Consider the following 18,590-nt stretch of genomic DNA (forward strand, 5'->3'; position numbering starts at 1 on the left):
GGATGGGTGGGCTGCAAGGTGGACAACAAACTGCTTGAGCAATAGGGCTCAAAGATTAGCAGTTAGCAGTTCAGTGTCTAAGTGCTGGTCACTCAGAAGTGGTATAATATAGGAGTCAAACCAACACTGTAAAAGGTTCTACTAGTGAGTTGGAGAGCAGGACAGAAAAAATCCTGAGCGGGTATGGAGATGAGCCTAAACTGGGATCTGCTATTCATATACTAGAGGGTGGAGCTGCCACTCAGATGGGTTTTAACCAGCTGCAGCAATGGGCTGACAGGAAACTCAAGCAGTTCAGCAAAGGCAAACACAGAATTTTGCAGCTGAAATAGAATAACCCCATGCAACATTACAGGTTGGGTGCTCTCTGGGTAGAAACCAGCTTTGTAGCAAAGGGTACTGGGTCCTGGTGGGTGACAAGTTGAACATGGGTCAGCAGTGCACTGGTGCAGCACTGATAGCTAACAGAATATTGCTCCTCATTAGCAGTTGCACTATCAGCAGATTAATATTAGGCACTGATGAGGCTACTATAATATCAAACCCAATTTTGTGCCACTACCATGCAAGGAATGTTGCTGATGAATTGCAGAGAGTCCAGCAGAAGGCCACAAAATATGCTGGACTTTTTGATATATCAAGACAGGCCAAGATAAAAGAAACTGTTCAAACTGAAGAATGGTTAAGGGTGGGGGGACACACTAAATTCCTGTCTTCCAGGACCTGAAGATGGATTATACAAAAGACAATTCAGACTGTTTTCAGAGTTGCACAGTGAAGCAGGAGCTGCAGAAGTAATAAGGTGCAGAGCAAGAGAAATTCTAACTGGATGAAAAGGAAAAAAAAAACAAAACAACCACCATGAGAGCAGGTTAAGTGCCGGAACAGATTCCCCTGAGCCACTGTGGAAAGCCCATTCCTGAGGATATTCAAAATACAACTAACAAGATTCCAATTAACCTGATTTAATTTTGAAGCTAGTACCTCTCTGAGCAGGAGGTTAAGACAAAATGACTCCTCCAACTTAAATTATTATACACAGCAAGAAGAAATCTTGCCTTACCTCATCGACTTTCATACACAATTCTGAATCATGTAAACTTATCTTTTTTTCCAGGTGTCCTTCAGGCCATTTTGTAGTGTTGGTCATCTCAGTTCCTTACAAGAGTAGCAATTTCTTCACAGCTTACTACAAGATACCTTTATCTCATTGATCTTTCTGGTGTTGTTTTGGTTTTGTTTTTTAAAGTTTCACGGAAGTGTTAATGTAAATTGAGCTCTCAGCACAACTGAAACGGTTTCCTGGTCCCACACTAATGTTGTTAGTTCTTTTTCCTTCAGCAGTCCAATTAAGTAAAACACTAATTAAAACGAGAAACTGGACAACAAAAGGGATGGAAACAGACCTATTAATGTGGGATATGAAACCACAAATTACAGGAATAACTAAGTCATGGATGCATTTGATGTCTCAAAAGCAGAAATACATTACGGGTCTATTCTGAATTTGGAACATGATAAACTCATGGATTGAAAACAAGAGAACAAGAGTACTAGTTTCAGAGAGGAGAGCAAGAAAAGAAATGCAGTAGTATTTGGGGTCTTCTACAGTCATAGAATATGAAAATAATTTGGGTAGGAAGTGATTGCAGAAGACCACTGATTGCAAACTCCTGCTCAAAGCAGGATCAACTGTGAAGTCAGGCCATATGGCTCACAGTTTTATAAAGTCAGGTCATAAAATCTCTTGCAGACAGAGAATGCACAGCTTCTGTTTTCATGATGGAAAAGTTCCTCTGTATAGTCAACTAGAAATCTCTAGTTTTAATTTATGGCTGCTCTCTCTTGTCCTCCCCTATGAAAAAAGTTTGTATATTTTTTTATAACCCTTCCCTGCTTCTACCTTCTCTATACTGCCTTTCTGCACTGAAGCTTGCTCATGACTTCTTGTTTAGCCAAAACAGCCTTCTGAAACATTAACATGTTTTCCTGAGGACTGGGATGGACTATTCTTATGCTTGGAGGAGGATCGGGATAGAGATCTTTGGCGTGGTACAGAGATGAATGCTTCCAGGAACCTTATCATTGTGTAACTTCCCAGAAATAAACTTAGGAAAAAAACATCAATTAAAGAAAACCAGTTCCATTTATTCCTTCTACAGTATCTTACAGCCTTAATAAAATAATCACAAAAAGGAGATGACACTGAAACTAAGCTTGGAATAATATTTACAAAGAATGTAAAATAATTAGATGTTTGTATCACCTTAGTTGACAAATCTGTAATCCAGGTTTTCTTTTTCAAAGGGCTTACTTAAAAGTATCTGAAAGTAATTTGAAGTTAGCAGAAATCCTTACTCTTAATCAAGCTGTTTTCCTAAACTGATAGGATCAAGGAGAACACCATCTTGTTCTCCTATGCCCTTCACCCTTTTACCCATGCAAGGCTTCCCTCAACAGTGCATGTGTCTATGTAGATGAGCAGCCAATGGGTGATAATCTGAGGGTCAAAAAAACTTCGCAATTTCAGCAACATTCTAGATCTGAGCCCCTGAAAACCAAATCATCCCAGACAGCAAGCCTCATTTGTAGATGAGTGCCTCCATTCTTTGCAGAAGGGATTCTTTCTCCTGGTGGCACCGTCTACAATCAACTGATTAGGCCAAGATGCTTCCCTGATGGATTTTGCTCCTCTTCACCTTTCTGAGGCTCCAAATCTATTCTGTAAGGGCATATCCAAAGACAGGCCAAGAAACTTCCTCCCACTGTCAGGGGCCACAGACTTTCAGTCTCCACTAAGCATAGCCTCTAGCCATCCTTTTTCCCATGCAATACATAATTCAGGCTATTGGCTTTGCAGGTTCTCCACAAAGAGCCTGTCTGGCTCCTGTTTACACGAGGCAAACCTAACCTCAGCTTTTTAGACAGTTCAGGAAGCTGACCAGAGCACGACTCCCACTGTTTAAACACCACTGATTCAGGGAGAGACTTGGCCATCCCTTCACTGCAGCCCAAGACTTGGATTGACATACTGTTCCTTCAAGAGCTCCTTCCGGGTCAAGACCTCCAACAAGTCATGAGCCACTGCCATAGACTGTCCTCCTGGACTTAATAGGTGCACACAGTCTCAAGCAGTACATCTGCTTGGCCCTCTCCACAAGAATCGCTCTGTTAACACCCAAATTCCTGTCTGTGCACCCTGGTCGCTGGCATTCCCCAAGTGTTAAACAGAGATATGGGGCATAAGCCTGCTCTCTTTCCTTTGATGTCTCTGGCAAGAAACTTCAGTGTTTTATGGCTCAAACTACCAAGTCCAGAAAGAAAACATTATTTATTTATTTAATTATTTAATAAATTATGCCAGGATGGTACAGTGTGGTGGTACAGACATGACAACAAGTACATAGCAAACATTTTAGAAAAGGTGTTTAGAAAGAAAGAATGAAAACAGTAAATCATTCAGCCAACTCTGTCCCCTCACAGTCACCCTCCCATGTATGTAAATCTACAAATTCTATGTTTAAGACAAGGGCATAGCTATCAAATAATACATTCCAAAATGGATTCAACAAAGATAAATCATTTCAGTTGTGCTGCACAAAATGGTTAAGCTACAGATCCTGAAGATAAGCAGAAAAACAGCAGACAGCCAGTTTGCCGGTCTGCATCAAAGGTCTGCATCGTTCAGAAAACAATGCTACCAACAGCCTGACGTGAGGTCAGTAAGACAGCTCCTTACAGAACAATTTCTGAGGTACCAGTCTTGCTTTAGACTTGTTCTAGACCTCTCGCCACAAAGACTCTGAATATGCTAATTATATGAGTAGAGAGGAATCATCCAGATGACGAAAGATCTGAATATCTTATAAAACACACATAAAATTCTATGCAATAATTAGAACCAATATAACAGAAATGAGATGAAGCTTGAAAGTAAAAAGCTAAAGGCCTTTCATGAAGCGCTAACAACTAACAGGCAATTCAAGTGATAAACTGGGAATTTCAAACCAATGGAACAGAAGAAAGAATTGGTCAGATTATTCAAAATGCAGCTACTAAACTTGCCAGTTAAATTTGTTTGCATGTGGGTATCTTTCTTTTACTTACATGTATGTTGTAACACAGCTTTTAAGACTAAGTGCTATACTTCTGGTTTTAATACCATGTAGAATCATAGAATCGTAGAATAGTTAGGGTTGGAAAGGACCTTAAGATCATCTAGTTCCACCCCCCCTGCCATGGACAGGGACACCTCACTCTAAAATGTATCACCCAAGGCTTCATCCAACCTGGCCTTGAACACTGCCAGGAATGGAGCATTCACAACCTCCCTGGGCAACCCATTCCAGTGCCTCACCACCCTCACAGTAAAGAATTTCTTCCTTATATCCAATCTAAACCTCCCCTGTTTAAGTTTGAACCCATTACCCCTTGTCCTATCACTATAGTGCCTAATGAAGAGGCCCTTCCCAGCATCCCTATAGCCCCCCTTCAGATACTGGAAGGCTGCTATGAGGTCTCCACGCAGCCTTCTCTTCTCCAGGCTGAACAATCTCAACTTTCTCAGCCTATTTTCTTATGGGAGGTGCTCCAGGCCCCTGATCATCCTCGTGGCCCTCCTCTGGACTTGTTCCAACAGTTCCATGTCCTTCTTATGTTAAGAACACCAGAACTGCACACAATACTCCAGGTGAGGTCTCACAAGAGCAGAGTAGAGGGGCAGGATCACCTCCTTCAACCTGCTGGTCACACTCCTTTTGATGCAGCCCAGGATACAGTTGGCTTTCTGGGCTGCGAGCACACACTGAAACTGGCTCATGTTCATTTTCTCATCGACCAACACCCCCAAGTCCTCCTCAGGGCTGCTCTGAACCTCTTCTCTGCCCAGCCTGTAGCTGTGCCTGGGATTGCTCTGACCCAGGTGTAGGACCTTGCACTTGTCATGGTTAAACTTCATGAGGTTGGCATCAGCCCACCTCACAAGTGTGTCAAGGTCCCTCTGGATGGCATTCCTTCCCTCCAATGTATCAACTGAACCACACAGCTTGGTGTCATCGGCAAACTTGCTGAGGGCGAACTCAATCCCATTGCCTATGTCTCTGACAAAGATGTTGGACAAGACCAGTCTCAACACTGATCCCTGAGGGACACCACTCATTACTGGTCTCCAGCCAGACACTGAGCCATTGACCACAGCTCTTTGGCATGCGGCCATCCAGCCAGTTCTTTATCCACTGCGTGGTCCACCTATCAAATTGATGTCTCTTCAATTTAGAGACAAGGATGTTGTGTGGGACACTGTCGAACAGTACATGTACAGTTTTGCTTACCTGTATTCAAAGAGAAAAGTATGCTGGAAGGGCTGCAACAATAATTATAGGAATTCAGAGACTATCTCATGTGAAGAGAATGTAAGACTTTTCCTTGTTTGGCCTAACAATAGGAAAGCTGAAAGGGAATTTGGTTGTGTTCTATAAATATATTAGGGAGGGAGAAGGTCAATTTAAACCAGAAGTTTTGTTAGTACCATCACAGATAAATATAAACTTGACCATAACCAGGTTTAGCGCTTGAACAGCCCCAAAATGGGCAATGAAGACAGGAAAACAGGGCAGGTATGATGTAAGGATAGAAATTGTGTATACATGTATGTATACTTTACTGACGCAAAAATTTTATGGATATAAATTTATAGAAATATACACACACAAAGCTGTACAACATATTATCCAACGGTAGAAATCTAAACACAAGTTGTGGAAAAATATTTTTCGAGCTTGAATCCAGCACAAGCAACTCTTTGTTATTACCGTATGAACCAAGTAAGCAAGAATTTTTTTTCTGGATTCACAAACCCATGTATCATAATGATTATCTTAGATACTTAGCTAACAAACGAGAACTGACAGGAAGAATGAACAGTACCAACATCTTGTTCTTTTAAATTCTCCAGAACTTGGAAACATACACAATCCAGAAACTGGGTAAAAAACCTTCACCCCTCCCATTTCCTAACATGCTTAGTACTTCTTGTCCAAATCCTGACCTCAGATTTTTATGTCAATCTCCCCTCAACTTCAGCAGAACCTGTTTTCCACTACGAAAGGAAAACTGACTGCAGTTTTAAACCTTTCTCATTATAAAATTATATATATGTAAACAGTAATATTACATCTCATAATTCACTCATAGTATTTACACAGGAATGTATTTGTTTATAAGCCTCATCTTGCTACATCATTGTTTAAGGCAAAATTTTAACTCTTAGGGATAACCCAAGTTCCAAACAAGCTTACCTGTTCACAGACATCACGGCACATTAAATTGTCCTTTGCATGGTAACAGCAAGACAAGCCTAGGGAAAAGCAGGGGGAGGTAAAAAGATATTTAAAATACTTGAAGCACTTAATTATCACTTCTGAACAGAAGTGTCCACTTCACTGCCTATAAGGATGATTTATCTGGTCCATAAGCAATTTTCCTTCCCAGAAACAAACAAAAACATGAGAAATTTTTGTTCCAAAGCTGCTGCAGATCCATTCATGGAGCCTCATAGGATTAGCCCTGAACACTCACTGCCACCAAAAGGAGATCTTACTTCCCTTCTACTTTTAGCTCCACTTCTGCTGCTTAACTTGAACTAACTTGGCACCTGCCAGATTCCTTCATCAGGAAATTCAATTTATTATCCTGGTGGTGGGGGAATGGAGAGAGAGGGGGGAAAGAATAGAATACTAAAAAGTTAACATCCCCCCCTCCCCCCAAAATCTCCATAGACACTATATGCCTCTGTAAATTGAATCATCTCACAGAACTCCTTTTCACACAGAGGTGCATACAGCTGTTCATTGAACTCTGGCTTCCTAAAAACTTGAATCAAAACTGTAAATTGTTTCAATAGTGATGGATGATTAAGAGTGGTTCTGCCTAACTAGATGGAAGTCATAGAGCAAAACAGAGATATGAACACATCAACAGAAAAATGAATGAGAATTGAAGCACCCAGACTTCACAAAACACTAAGGTTTAAAGTGGCATTTACCATTATACTTTGTTGCACTTTGTCTCCCCTACCATCCCTTCATTCAGAGTTAAGCTTTGCAGTACAAAATGAACTGCAGAACTTCTTGATACCCATTTTCATCTTCACTTTCCAGTGTCTGGAACAGTGTATTAAAAAACAGACATGCAGAGGTTTCTTTGAAAGCTTTTACTTCTTCATGCTCATGGTCATTTAATGATTACAGATTTTTGCTCATCTGTATCTGAACTACACATCACACTGATACACCATAAAAACAACACATACAGTGAAAAAGACCCCCAACTGTACAATGATATCACACATGAAGTTGTATGTCACAGTACCTAGTTATGGAAAAGATTTTGACTGAACTACTAAGGAGGATCTTGGCATGAATTCCTTGATAATTTTGCAAAATATAAGTGCTTTCATCTGAAAGCTCATAGCTGTTACAAGATACCCAATTTAAAACCTAAAGGAATCCATCACCACCAAAATTCTCCAGTACTGAAATGCTATTAAAAACAAAAAAAAAAACACAAACCAAAAATCCAAACCTGAAAATGCTGAGGAACTTGGAATAAAGCAAAACATGTAAAGGGGTGCCTGAAACAGTCACGCTTTAAAATGCCTATTACAGGACTGAGCTGTATTTTAATGCAAAAATCTATCATTCCCAAATAGGAAATAGGAGAAGCCAAAGTAAGACTTTGGTGAATGTTGGTGAATGTTTCCATTAGTAACTAGAAACAACATAGCAAAATGCCTGTAATACATGGGAAGAGCACCAAAATCATGCTTACAACATGACGAAAGAATTAAATTGTGAAATTTACTTTAATGTTTTTTTTGACAGTTTTCTACAATCTCAGAAAAGGATTGAGATATATGACACAGATGGCTTAAAAATCTTTCTGATTTGAGGCTACATATGGGAACCCATAGGTTTTTTTGCACTACGTAAGTAAGCCACTTCTTTTTCTTAAGGCAATAGTTATACTTTATTTTGTGTTTCTAAATTTCAGTGCCTATGAAATCAAAGTACAAGCAGAAGATATCCAGCAAAGTGATTTCATAAGTAAGGAAACCCAACTAAACATGCTTGGCCAAAGGCATAAGCTTACAAACAGAAACACTGTCTACTCAATCATGGTTTTGTTGTTTTGTTTCACCATCCCAGAAATTTTTCACTATATAAATTTTTATTGAGAGTAACTGCTATGTTTAAGAGACCCAAGAATTCAGAAGTTCCCAACCTATGAAAAGAATTTACATTGGCTTAGGAGAGAATGCATATGTTTAACAGTGTATGTTTATTGAACTCTCCTTCACACAGACTATTTAATACTCTGTGGCCTCTTATCCATTACTTTTCAATGGCTTTCAATCCTCCTATGAGTTAACACACATCCAGGATAGTTCTTCTCAATCACTTTCACTGCTGAATTTCAAGTCTTATCTATTATCCCAAACAATGAAGTAACAATATGCTACACTTCATGGTAATTACTTTTATACAAAATCCTAATCAATTGATGGTACCTTGAATAAGCAGCAAATTAAACTGGCTCAGAGAGATCTTTCGTGCTTAAGTCAGAAATGGAAGTTATTAACAATATCCATTCCAAACACACTTCCTCAGTTCTCTTTCCAGCTAACCTCTTCTGAAATGTCATATGACATCTCTTTGTCTGTCCCTTACTTTGTTATTCCCATCTTCTCATGTTCTACTGAAGAATTTCCAGATTTCAAAATTTCATTCATGTCCAAACTATGAAATAGCTACACTTCCTTCTTTGATAAGATCTATTTCAGAAATGTAAGCAGGTTTATCAAGTGAAAGCTGAACTAGATTATGTCACATTTCATTCCACTAGCTTTTTACTGCCTCCTTCCTAAAACCATGCCTCACTAGAAATCAGTGTAAAATAACGAAATGCCCATAAATGCTTCAGTATGATTGCAGCCTTCTGCTGTAAAGTATTACATATTTTGTATTTTCCCTTCCTGCAACAGCATTACCAGCATGATCTGGTTATTAAAAGCTATTTGCCAGTATCTGTGCTTCGGCTGCCTTCTTTTAGCTATTTTTTGGTCCTGTCAATAAGTTATCTACTATCACAACTGCAATGCAGGAAACTATTTTACCACCATCTTTCTCTCTATTGAAAGTCTTGCCTTCACTTAAAAAAAAATTCAATACCCTGTTCAATAGCATTTTTTTTTGTAAGGGTTAGCAAAACCACAAGGAATACAAGCCCTGGAATACGAGGCCTGTTCTGACATTTCATATAGCAATCTATAAGTCAGGTTTTACTGATACGGAGCAAGACATCAAGTCTTCTCCATTTCAAACCACAATCTTGGTTATTTACCTACTGCCAGCATAACAGTCGAAGACACAAATCCCAGCCTCTCAAGTCATGTAATCAGGTATAAAAGGTTTGTCTGTCCCATGACATGGTCAGGACGGCCGTACCCCTGCACCCCATTCCTCCCTATCTCAGCTATTGAAGCCCCCTCCTCTCTTCGGCTGCCGGCTTTCACACCATGGTTTCAGGCGGGGGCATTCCACGGGGATGCGGCGGGGGGACACCACACCGAGACAGCAGCAGCAGTAAAATGACCGACACCAGGAAGGCGACGCTGCCCCGCGGGGACCCAAGGAGCCGCCTCCACCCTCGCCTTTGGCGGCTCCTCGCCCACTACCCTCCCCCTCCTGTGGGGCAGGTGCGGGCGGCAGCAGAAGCCACGATGCCGCCCCCTTACTCCCGGCTCCAGGCAGCCCGCCCCCAGCTGCAGCAAGACACGAGCGACCCGCGGCGCCGGGCCGCGCCCCATCCCCGCGGTCGACGCCACGGCCCCAACGCTTCGGTACCCCGCGGCCGGCCTCGTCTCTGCGCCATGTTGTTGAGCAGGGACCCGCGAAACTACCTCCCCTCCATCCTCTGCAACTCGCTACTCACCGTCTACTGCAGGCAAGAGTAGGGGGGCCGCCGCCAGGCAGAGCAGGCCCCAGGTCCACCGAGCGGCCGCTACCCCCATGGCCCGGCCGCGAACCCGCCGCGCGGCCCCGCCTCACGACCCCCGCCCGCTAGACGGGCTGACTCTGACGGCGGCAGCGCCCGCTCCCGGCCCTGGCTGCCTCCTGCCACCCCCATTGGCTGCGGCTCCCCCGTCAGGTCCCGCCTCCTCCGCCTGTCTGCCGCGGACATTCCAGCAGGCGAGCGCTGCCGCAAGCCCTGCGGGAAGCTGTGTTTGGCGCCGCTCGGTGGGGTAGGTGCTGGGCAGAAAGGGGCAGGGCCCGTTCCGGCACAGGGCCGCTGCCGGCCACGGCCGCGCTGCCTCCCCTTGCTGCGGGGCGGATGGCGGGATTGGGCTGTTCGTGAGCACCGGTGCTGTATGGCCTTCGCTGCCCGCCCGCGCGGGTCAATGGATCTGTCTCCCAAGTGGAGACCAGTGACGAGCGATGTCCCTTGGGGGTCGGTGTTGGGATCGATCCTTTTCAACATGTTTGTCGGCCACATGGACAGTGGGATCGAGCACCCTCAACAAGTTTGCCAATGACACTGAGCTGTGTGGTGTGGCAGACATGCTAGAGGGAAGGGGTGGGATCCAGAGGGACTTGGTCAGGCTGGAGAGGTGGGTCGGTGTGAACCTCATGAAGTTCAACAGGGCCAAGTGCAAGGTTCTGCTCACGGATGAGGGCAATCCCAAGCACAGATACGGGCTGGGGGAGACTGGATTGAGAACGGCCCTGAGAAGTACCTAAGGGGATTTGCTGGCAAGCAGCTCACCATGATCTGGTAGTGTGCACCTGCAGCACAGAAACCAACCATGTGGGCTGCATCACCATCAGCGTGAGGAGGTCGAGGGAGGGGAATCTCCCCTTCTACTATGCTCTGGTGACACCCCACCTGCAGTCCTGCATCCAGCTCTGGGGCCCCAGTATAAGAAGAACACAGAGCTAGTGGAGCAAGTCCAGAGAAGGTCACAAAGATACTCTGAGGGCTGGAGCACCTCTGCTATGGAGACAGGCTGAGAGAGCTGGGCTTGTTCAACCTGGAGAAGGCTCTGGGGAAACCTTAGAGCAGCTTCCAGTGCCTGGAAGGGCCAACAAGAAAGCTGGAGAGGGGCTTCTGGCAAGGGCAGGTAGGGACAGGACAAGGGGGAATGGCTTTAAACTGACAGAGGAGAGATTGAGATGAGATCTGAGGAAGAAGTTCTTCCCTGTGAGGGTGGTGAGGCCCTGGCACAGGTTGCCCAGAGAAGTTGTGGCTGCCCCATCCCTGGCAGTGTTCAAGGCCAGGTTGGATGGGGCTTGGAGCAACCTGGTCTGGTGGTTGGAACCGAATGAGGTTTAAGGTCCCTTCCAACCCAAACCATTCTGTAGTTCTATGATTTAGTTGTATTTTAATTTGAAGTCAAATTAAAGTTGCTGTAATTGTGAATTTAAGAAGCTGAAAAGTGGCAAATGTAACCTGGTTATAAAAAAATAACAAGCAACCAACCAAAAAAATCCACACTCCAACAAAAACAACAAAAAAAGCCTTTTCACACCAGGACAGTAATGATCCTTCTATGTAAGTGGGCTTACATGTCAGTTACATAGCTGAACTTTTGCCCCAGAGTCTAATTGTTAATTTTCCATCTGCCAAGTATTTCGGGACTTAAAATTCATCACGAGTCCACGAGGTGGCAGTAGATCCAAAAGCACAATTAGCCAGATGGCTAAATTTGCAGGCTGGTTTCATTTCTCTGAAAATATAAAGGGCCTGAATTGATTAGATGCATTTTTTCCCCCCCCACTTATGCTAAATGGTCTAATTTGGCTTCATTTTGATGAGGGTGAACTGCTGTGAATGTGCTGAGTGCCATTTATGTGCGAAGTCATTATCAACAATAATTTACCCCAGAAATGAATAGGCAGAGGAAAGGTGTGAGTATGCCTGGTAATATAAATGCTCTGCATTATCACTTTAAGGCACGATGTCAGTTCCAGAAGAAATAACAGACCACTGAAATTATTTCCTTTGCTTTAAAGAAGAGAACTGAACTTACAGTAAAAGGTTTTAAAATTTAGTTTTCAGTAAGGACAGTATGAATTTTAACTCCATTGTTCTAGAAAGCAAAGACTTTCATTCACTGGGGGTTTGGATGTTGAATCTACACACCATTTTCCTGTTAAACTGTATATGTTGGTCATTTTAAAACAGAACCAATGAGAACAATGAGAATTTGAATTTGGGGGCTTGAAATAAGTAAATACCTCACTGTAAAGCAAGTATACTGACAACATGCTCTTGAAGTCTGGTGATAAGACAGAAACTCCTCTGCAAATGTATTTTGTTTTTTGCTGCTCCTGGCATTTGCTGAGGGATAAATAATACTTTATTTCTTCTCATAAAAACACAGGCTCAGGAAATTGGGGCTGTTCAGCCTGGAGAAGAGGAGGTTGCATGGAGACCTCATAGCAGCCTTCCAGTAACTGAAGGGAGCCTATAACGATGTGGAGAGGGACTCTTCATCAGGGTCTGTAGTAATAGAACAAAGAGTAACAGGTTGAAACTTAAACAGGGGAGATTTAGGTTAGATATAAGGAAAAAATTCATTGCTGTGAGAGTGGTGAGGCCCTGGCACAGGCTGCCCAAGGAAGCTGTGGCTGCCCTATCCCTGGCAGTGTTAAAGGCCAGGCTGGACGGGGCTTTGAGTGACCTAGTCTAGTGTGAGACATCCCTGCCCATGAAACTAGATGAGCTTAAGGTCCTTTCCAACCTGAACAGTTCCATGATTCTGTCATTCCATTCTATATGCTGTATTTCTTGTTGCTTAGAATACAATAAAATCTGCTCATTAATCTATATTATTTTGTATTAGCTTGAATAGTTAGTTCATTATATTTTGTTCTGACTAGCATTTGATCATGCTTCCTTATCCTAAAAATTGCTGAAACGTTGAAAGGTTTGAATGTTACTTTGTATTTTATATGAAGTGCCTTCAGCCATAGGTGAAGTTTCTGATGTAGTCATGGTCTGAATTCCTGGTCCACACATATGTTTTATTGGAACATATCTGACCTGATCAGCATCCCTTCAGAAAGTAAAACAGTGCCATATTTTTCTTAAATCCAGAGAACTATATTGTCAATGTGGCATATCTCTATATGTTTCTGAAACTATTGTTCTGTTTTTGAATTTAACATATTATTATATCTGGTTCGAGATGTACATGAATTCTGTGCACCATAAATCATGCTCCCCAACTTTTTAAGATCTTTAAGAACCAATATACAGAATCATCCCTCTCAACATGGTACTTTATAAGACAAAAGGTTGTTTTCACCATGTATACCTTCTATTCTTATTGCATTACTGGAAGCCAGCAGCATTTTCCTTCTTGTTGATTACTAAAACCATTGTGGTTTAGCTACAAACATGTTAAAAATTGCTCTGCTGTGATTCTTAGGATATCTACACCGTAAAATTTGCAGACACACCCTAATTTGCATTAATTTGTCTAATCTGTGTATCAGCAACTAGATACCTGCATGATAAGCCAATGCCAGATTTTTAGTGCATGTTGAGTAGCTTTTCTGTGCTGAGGCTTGTTTCCATTTCATCTCTGTGTTGCAACTAGGTAGGGCTTTACAGCTACCTGAAATGTACCGGTGCTTGAACTGGTAGGAATTGTGGAACCATCTGTGGGACTGTCCTTTGCAAGCTGCTAGCTAGTAAGTGAGGTGGTCTCCTGTTTCTTCATTCTAAGAATGGATCACCACAGCAAATCCTCTTTCAAAGAGATTTCGTTCTTAAGCAGGCAAACCTTTTTGTACAGGCAAACCATAGCTGCTTTATTTTTTTTGCCACTAGATCTCACACAGTATTTTGCAGTTGACTTTCCAAATAGCGAATAAGAAAGATTAATTTATTTTCAAATTACTTCACTTTTTTTGCAAAACCACAGAAAAATAAAATTGTTATTAATAGGTAAAACACAAATACAAAAGCAAGGTTTGGTGGTTGCTATTACACACACCAGTTACACTGATAAAGTCATATATAAAGCAAGGCAGATGTGAAATTAAAGCCAATAAAGATGTACATTAATGCTAAATACAATGTCTGCAATTAATTTTAAGCAAGTTGAACATGTGGTGCATATTAGAGTTCATAAAATCTTGCCACAGGCAAACAATTAATGTGCATACATCAAGTCTGGAAGGACAGCCAACTGAAAGTGATTAAAGAAGTGTGGAGTATAGAATTAATTATAATTTGCTAAAAACGTAGTAAAGAAGTAAACAAGATTCTGTCATTGTAAGTTAAGAAACTATTCTATCATTTGGAAAAGAATTTAAAATAGATCTCATGTTTGCTGAAACAGGAAGTTTTGATGTTCATAAAATGTGCCATAAAAAAAATCTGGTTCTGCTTTACCTTTCATAACTTTTCTCAACAGAGCAAATAACCTGAAACTGAAGTTGCCTGTCAGTCTAAATTTAAAACCCCTGAAATCAGTTATGGATTTAGAAACATCTGCTTCTCTTCAAATGAGAATGCTCAGTGAAGTAAAATATACTTCTTGGTAACAGAGCTTATGAAAGGGATAATTTAAAAACCAGGTTGTTGACTGATGGAAGCATCAAGATAATTCATTCTCTTTGACATAGAAAAACTGTGTCAGTAAAGCCTAATTACTATATCCTTCCATGTTAGGGAAGGTGATGGTAAAAAAACCCAACCCTAACAAATGTCACCAAGATACATTTATATTTATGCTATTTAGTCAGATGCATTTTACTCTCTGTATTGCTTTATATGCTGTATAGAATTTAGTACTCTATACTGTCTATAATGGAATTATGTATAATTGTAGCTGTCAATTTGCTGCCTTCAAGACAGGGCAGGCCAGAGTTGCTAGCAAGTGTGTGGAGCACCTTCTTGTGAAAAGCTCTATAGTGAGACAGAAAATAATTTCAATGTGATTTCTGGAATAACACTGAGGAATTGATAGAGCTTTTTTTTTTTTTCTTTCCAGTTTAAGAAATTGAAAACAAGAGAAACTATATTGGAAAATTCAGGAGTTTGCAGAGCAGAAAATTGATCTCTTCAAAATGTGGAAAAACAATACTTCAACCAGAATCATGTTCAGACCAGTCAAATCCTTCAACCATCCTAATGACCTAAATCTGAATCTAAACTCAAGCATCTAAATATGAAGTCTGCCACACCTGTACTGTAGTATAGATGGGCCAGTCAAAATTCTATCTTCTTTCTGGCCTTGGCTCACTATCCAAGAGGACAAATAACAGGATTTAGCAAGTGATGAGACATCTATGTCTTTGAATACAGATAAAATGGATATTCATTTTGCTTTTCAAGTCAGGCTTCCATATCAGCAGTGCATTTCGTAAGTATGGGTTGGAGATAGAAAAGGATGTGTTGAAGAATATTGAGAATGCCATATGCTAATTCTTCTGTGGATTATCCTACTGAATCATCTAGTCATATATAGGATTAGTTACTTCTCCATATGGTGCTTAAGGGCCAAATTGCTGCTGGAATATTTTCCAAAGGTTATTTTTATGTTTTGCTGTACTATGGGATTGCGTTAAAAATTGCAACATAACCTGCACCTACACTGAGATATTTTAAAGCACCTGAAGAGCTTTATACATTTTCCTCCATGTTTTAGCAATTACAATACTCTCTCAAATTAGTAATCTTTGAAGAACTCTGTGTAATTCATTCACTGCTATACATACATTTCCGTATGAATACAGTCTGTGAGCTTTGCAAAAGTGGGTGTGGGTGGTATGAAATCATTTATGCTGCTAATTGACAATTATGCAGTTGCTTCTAGTTTCAAACAGGAAAAGAAATCACTGTAGACTGGCAGATAAAAAAGAAAGGGCAAGGCATGAAATACCATTTTTTTTTGCTACCAGTTTGTGTAATAGTATTTAAATCAATTTTAAGCTAACTAAAACTAATCAGCTTTAGCTAAAATAATTTTTTTTCTTGTTATTCCATACATTAGCTAGCAAGCTCTGTTAAGATGACATTATAATTATTATGAATTACAGATCAGTGCCTGTTCCCATCTATACCTACACTTGAGTGACATGAGTGAATTAGGGTAGAATTTGGCTATATGAGTTAATCCTGAATACTTCTCAAAATAGCCTAATAAAAATGTCAAAAGGTACTTTATTTATTCTACCTTCTGTAACTGTTTGTAATAAATATATGTATATGCATAATTTACATATTAACAGTGATGGAGGTTATTACAGAACTGATGGAAAAGCCACATGCATCTGAGAAGAATGGAGACAGGGAGTTGTGGTTTTTGATAAGAAAAAGGAGTAGTGCACTGGGATAAGGCAGTAGTGCTGGCAGGAGCAAGTGCTGCCTGAATTCTCCTTGGCTGCAGAGAGCTGGCTGAGTTTATCTCATGGCCAAGGGCCACACACAGCATAGCCTGCACCTGCTCAAGCACACTGTAATGTGGGCCAGTGAGTTCTCCATATGCAGTTGTCCTTACCATCATCATGACACAGGGACATGAGGAGCAAATGGAACTTTTTATATTAGGCAGCTTTAAATAATGCACACTAGAGCAAAGTAACTTCTTAATTTTGAAAACACACCATATTTGATCAGATTTCAGATCCTAAAGAATAACTTATAAGCTCCCCCAACATCTAGTTGAAATGTCCCTACTCATTGCAGGGGCATTGAACTCGAAGGCCTTTTAAGGTCCCTTTCAACCCAAATTAGTCTATCATTCTATATATTCAAAAATTCATAGCTAAATTCTTACTGTCTTTGATAACTGACACTTAAAATAATTTCCCTTTAAAATGCACATATTTACTTTTCTTGGATAAAGAATCATAGAATGGTTTGGGTTGGAAAGGACCTTAAGATCATCTAGTTCTAGGGACACCTTCCACTAGGCCAGGTTGCTTAATGCCCTGTCCAACCTGGCCTGATTTCTTGGTCAGTTAAATGAGTCCTCCTTCTCTATAAACTGTTTCAATATATCGGTAAATAAGACACATACAAAACTGATTGTGGGAAATGCCAAACTTTAAGCATGCATAATGCAATGAAGAACTTGACTGAAACTAATAAAAATACTTTACAAGAACTGAATACTTGTGATTGTCCACACAAAATAATTTCCTGTCTTTGTAGATATGGTTGGGGTTTTTTGCAGGGAGATGTCCCGTTTCAATCTAAGTAGCACAGTCAGGTGCAACAAAACCAGAATCGAAATACTCAAATCCTGGACTTTTAGCACAAGACAGGAGAATACTGTGCTGTAAACCTAGGGTAGACATCAATAGCTGTAGAGCTTCTGGCAGAAAAAGCTCTCCCTTCCCAAGAGATCCCAGTGTAGCTTTGCTAACTGCAGCATGACATGACTGCATGTGCAAAAAAACACACCTGAATGGAAAACTTACTTTCTCCAGCCTGGAACATACAGCTGTCACAATGAACCATCTGGAAACATTAGCAATACTGGAATTTTCACAACTGCATCAAATTTTTGTCCTACCCACAGATGTGGTCTTCACATTCCATGATATGCTACTTGGCTACAATTGCACTGTGTATTTTTACCACACGAATTAATTGTGGTCCTTTTCTAAGTAACTGCAGAGTGAATTGGAGCATCCAGTGGGAGACTAAAACATGGACACTGCTAACAGAAAGGTTATTGCTGCCCAGTAGTACTTGCTACAGGATAAAGCTATCCGTTGCTTTCCTCTTAAAGCAAGGGATGAAGCCTCATCGCAGACTAGGATGACAAAGCTCACTGCCTTTTCTGGCTTCTTTAAATCATCAGCAAAATGCCCTTTGCAGAATGGAATAATCATGGATAACTTCTACTCTATATTCACAGCAGAAACAATCTACTATGTAAGTATTTTCCAGCTAGTTTTATGTCCTTTCACTAGACTGGAGAAGGTCGATACAGAAACAGAATAAATTTTCCACACCTATATAAGGAGCATGTTTTCCTTCAGTGGTTATCATTTTACTCCTCTGTTCTCTGCTAGAGAGATGTGCTTTCTTGGTACCTTGGTGTTCTAGCTGCCTAGATTACAACAGTCCATGTTTTGGGGTCTTTTTGCTGCTGCTCAAAGTCTGTATGAAAACAAACTGATTCTGGAATGATATTCTGTATGAAAGAAAAAAAATAACAGCATAGACAATGCAATACTTGTGTTAACTTCAACATTGCCTTCAAAATAGGATGCATCAGCAAAATTCTGTCTAGCACCTCCTCATATGCACAGATGGCATGAGAACTGCTAGTGAAACAGCTTGGTTTCTTTCTTTCTCACTTTCTTAGCCTTGATTTTTCATCCTTGATATAAATCATAATTTTCATGTCTTTTGAATTTTTATTGCATGAGATCATGTTTTTAGTCTTGCATAGCCATTTCTTTATTAAGTAGAGTTTCAAAAATACCTGCATTATATTCCTTGCTGTGATGCTTTTCTTTCTATAGTTATTTTTGGCTTGTCAGATGTCTCGCAAGCCTTCCTCA

At 40.9% G+C, this 18,590-nt stretch overlaps 1 protein-coding gene across 1 annotated transcript in view; it reads right to left on the bottom strand.

Moving 5' to 3' along the window:
- RECK (reversion inducing cysteine rich protein with kazal motifs) overlaps positions 1 to 10,112 on the bottom strand; it is a 48,741-nt gene extending 38,629 nt beyond the window's left edge. The window contains exons 1-2 of the mRNA XM_034066748.1: positions 9,991 to 10,112; positions 6,297 to 6,355 (exon numbers count right to left, since the gene is read on the bottom strand). Of these exons, the coding sequence (XP_033922639.1) occupies positions 6,297 to 6,355; positions 9,991 to 10,069 (138 nt within the window). The 5' untranslated portion in view covers positions 10,070 to 10,112. The remainder of the gene's footprint in view (positions 1 to 6,296; positions 6,356 to 9,990) is intronic.
- Between the last annotated feature and the right edge of the window lie 8,478 nt (positions 10,113 to 18,590).

This window comes from Melopsittacus undulatus, chromosome 1 (genome assembly GCF_012275295.1).
Source record: "Melopsittacus undulatus isolate bMelUnd1 chromosome 1, bMelUnd1.mat.Z, whole genome shotgun sequence".
Lineage (NCBI taxonomy): Eukaryota > Metazoa > Chordata > Aves > Psittaciformes > Psittaculidae > Melopsittacus > Melopsittacus undulatus.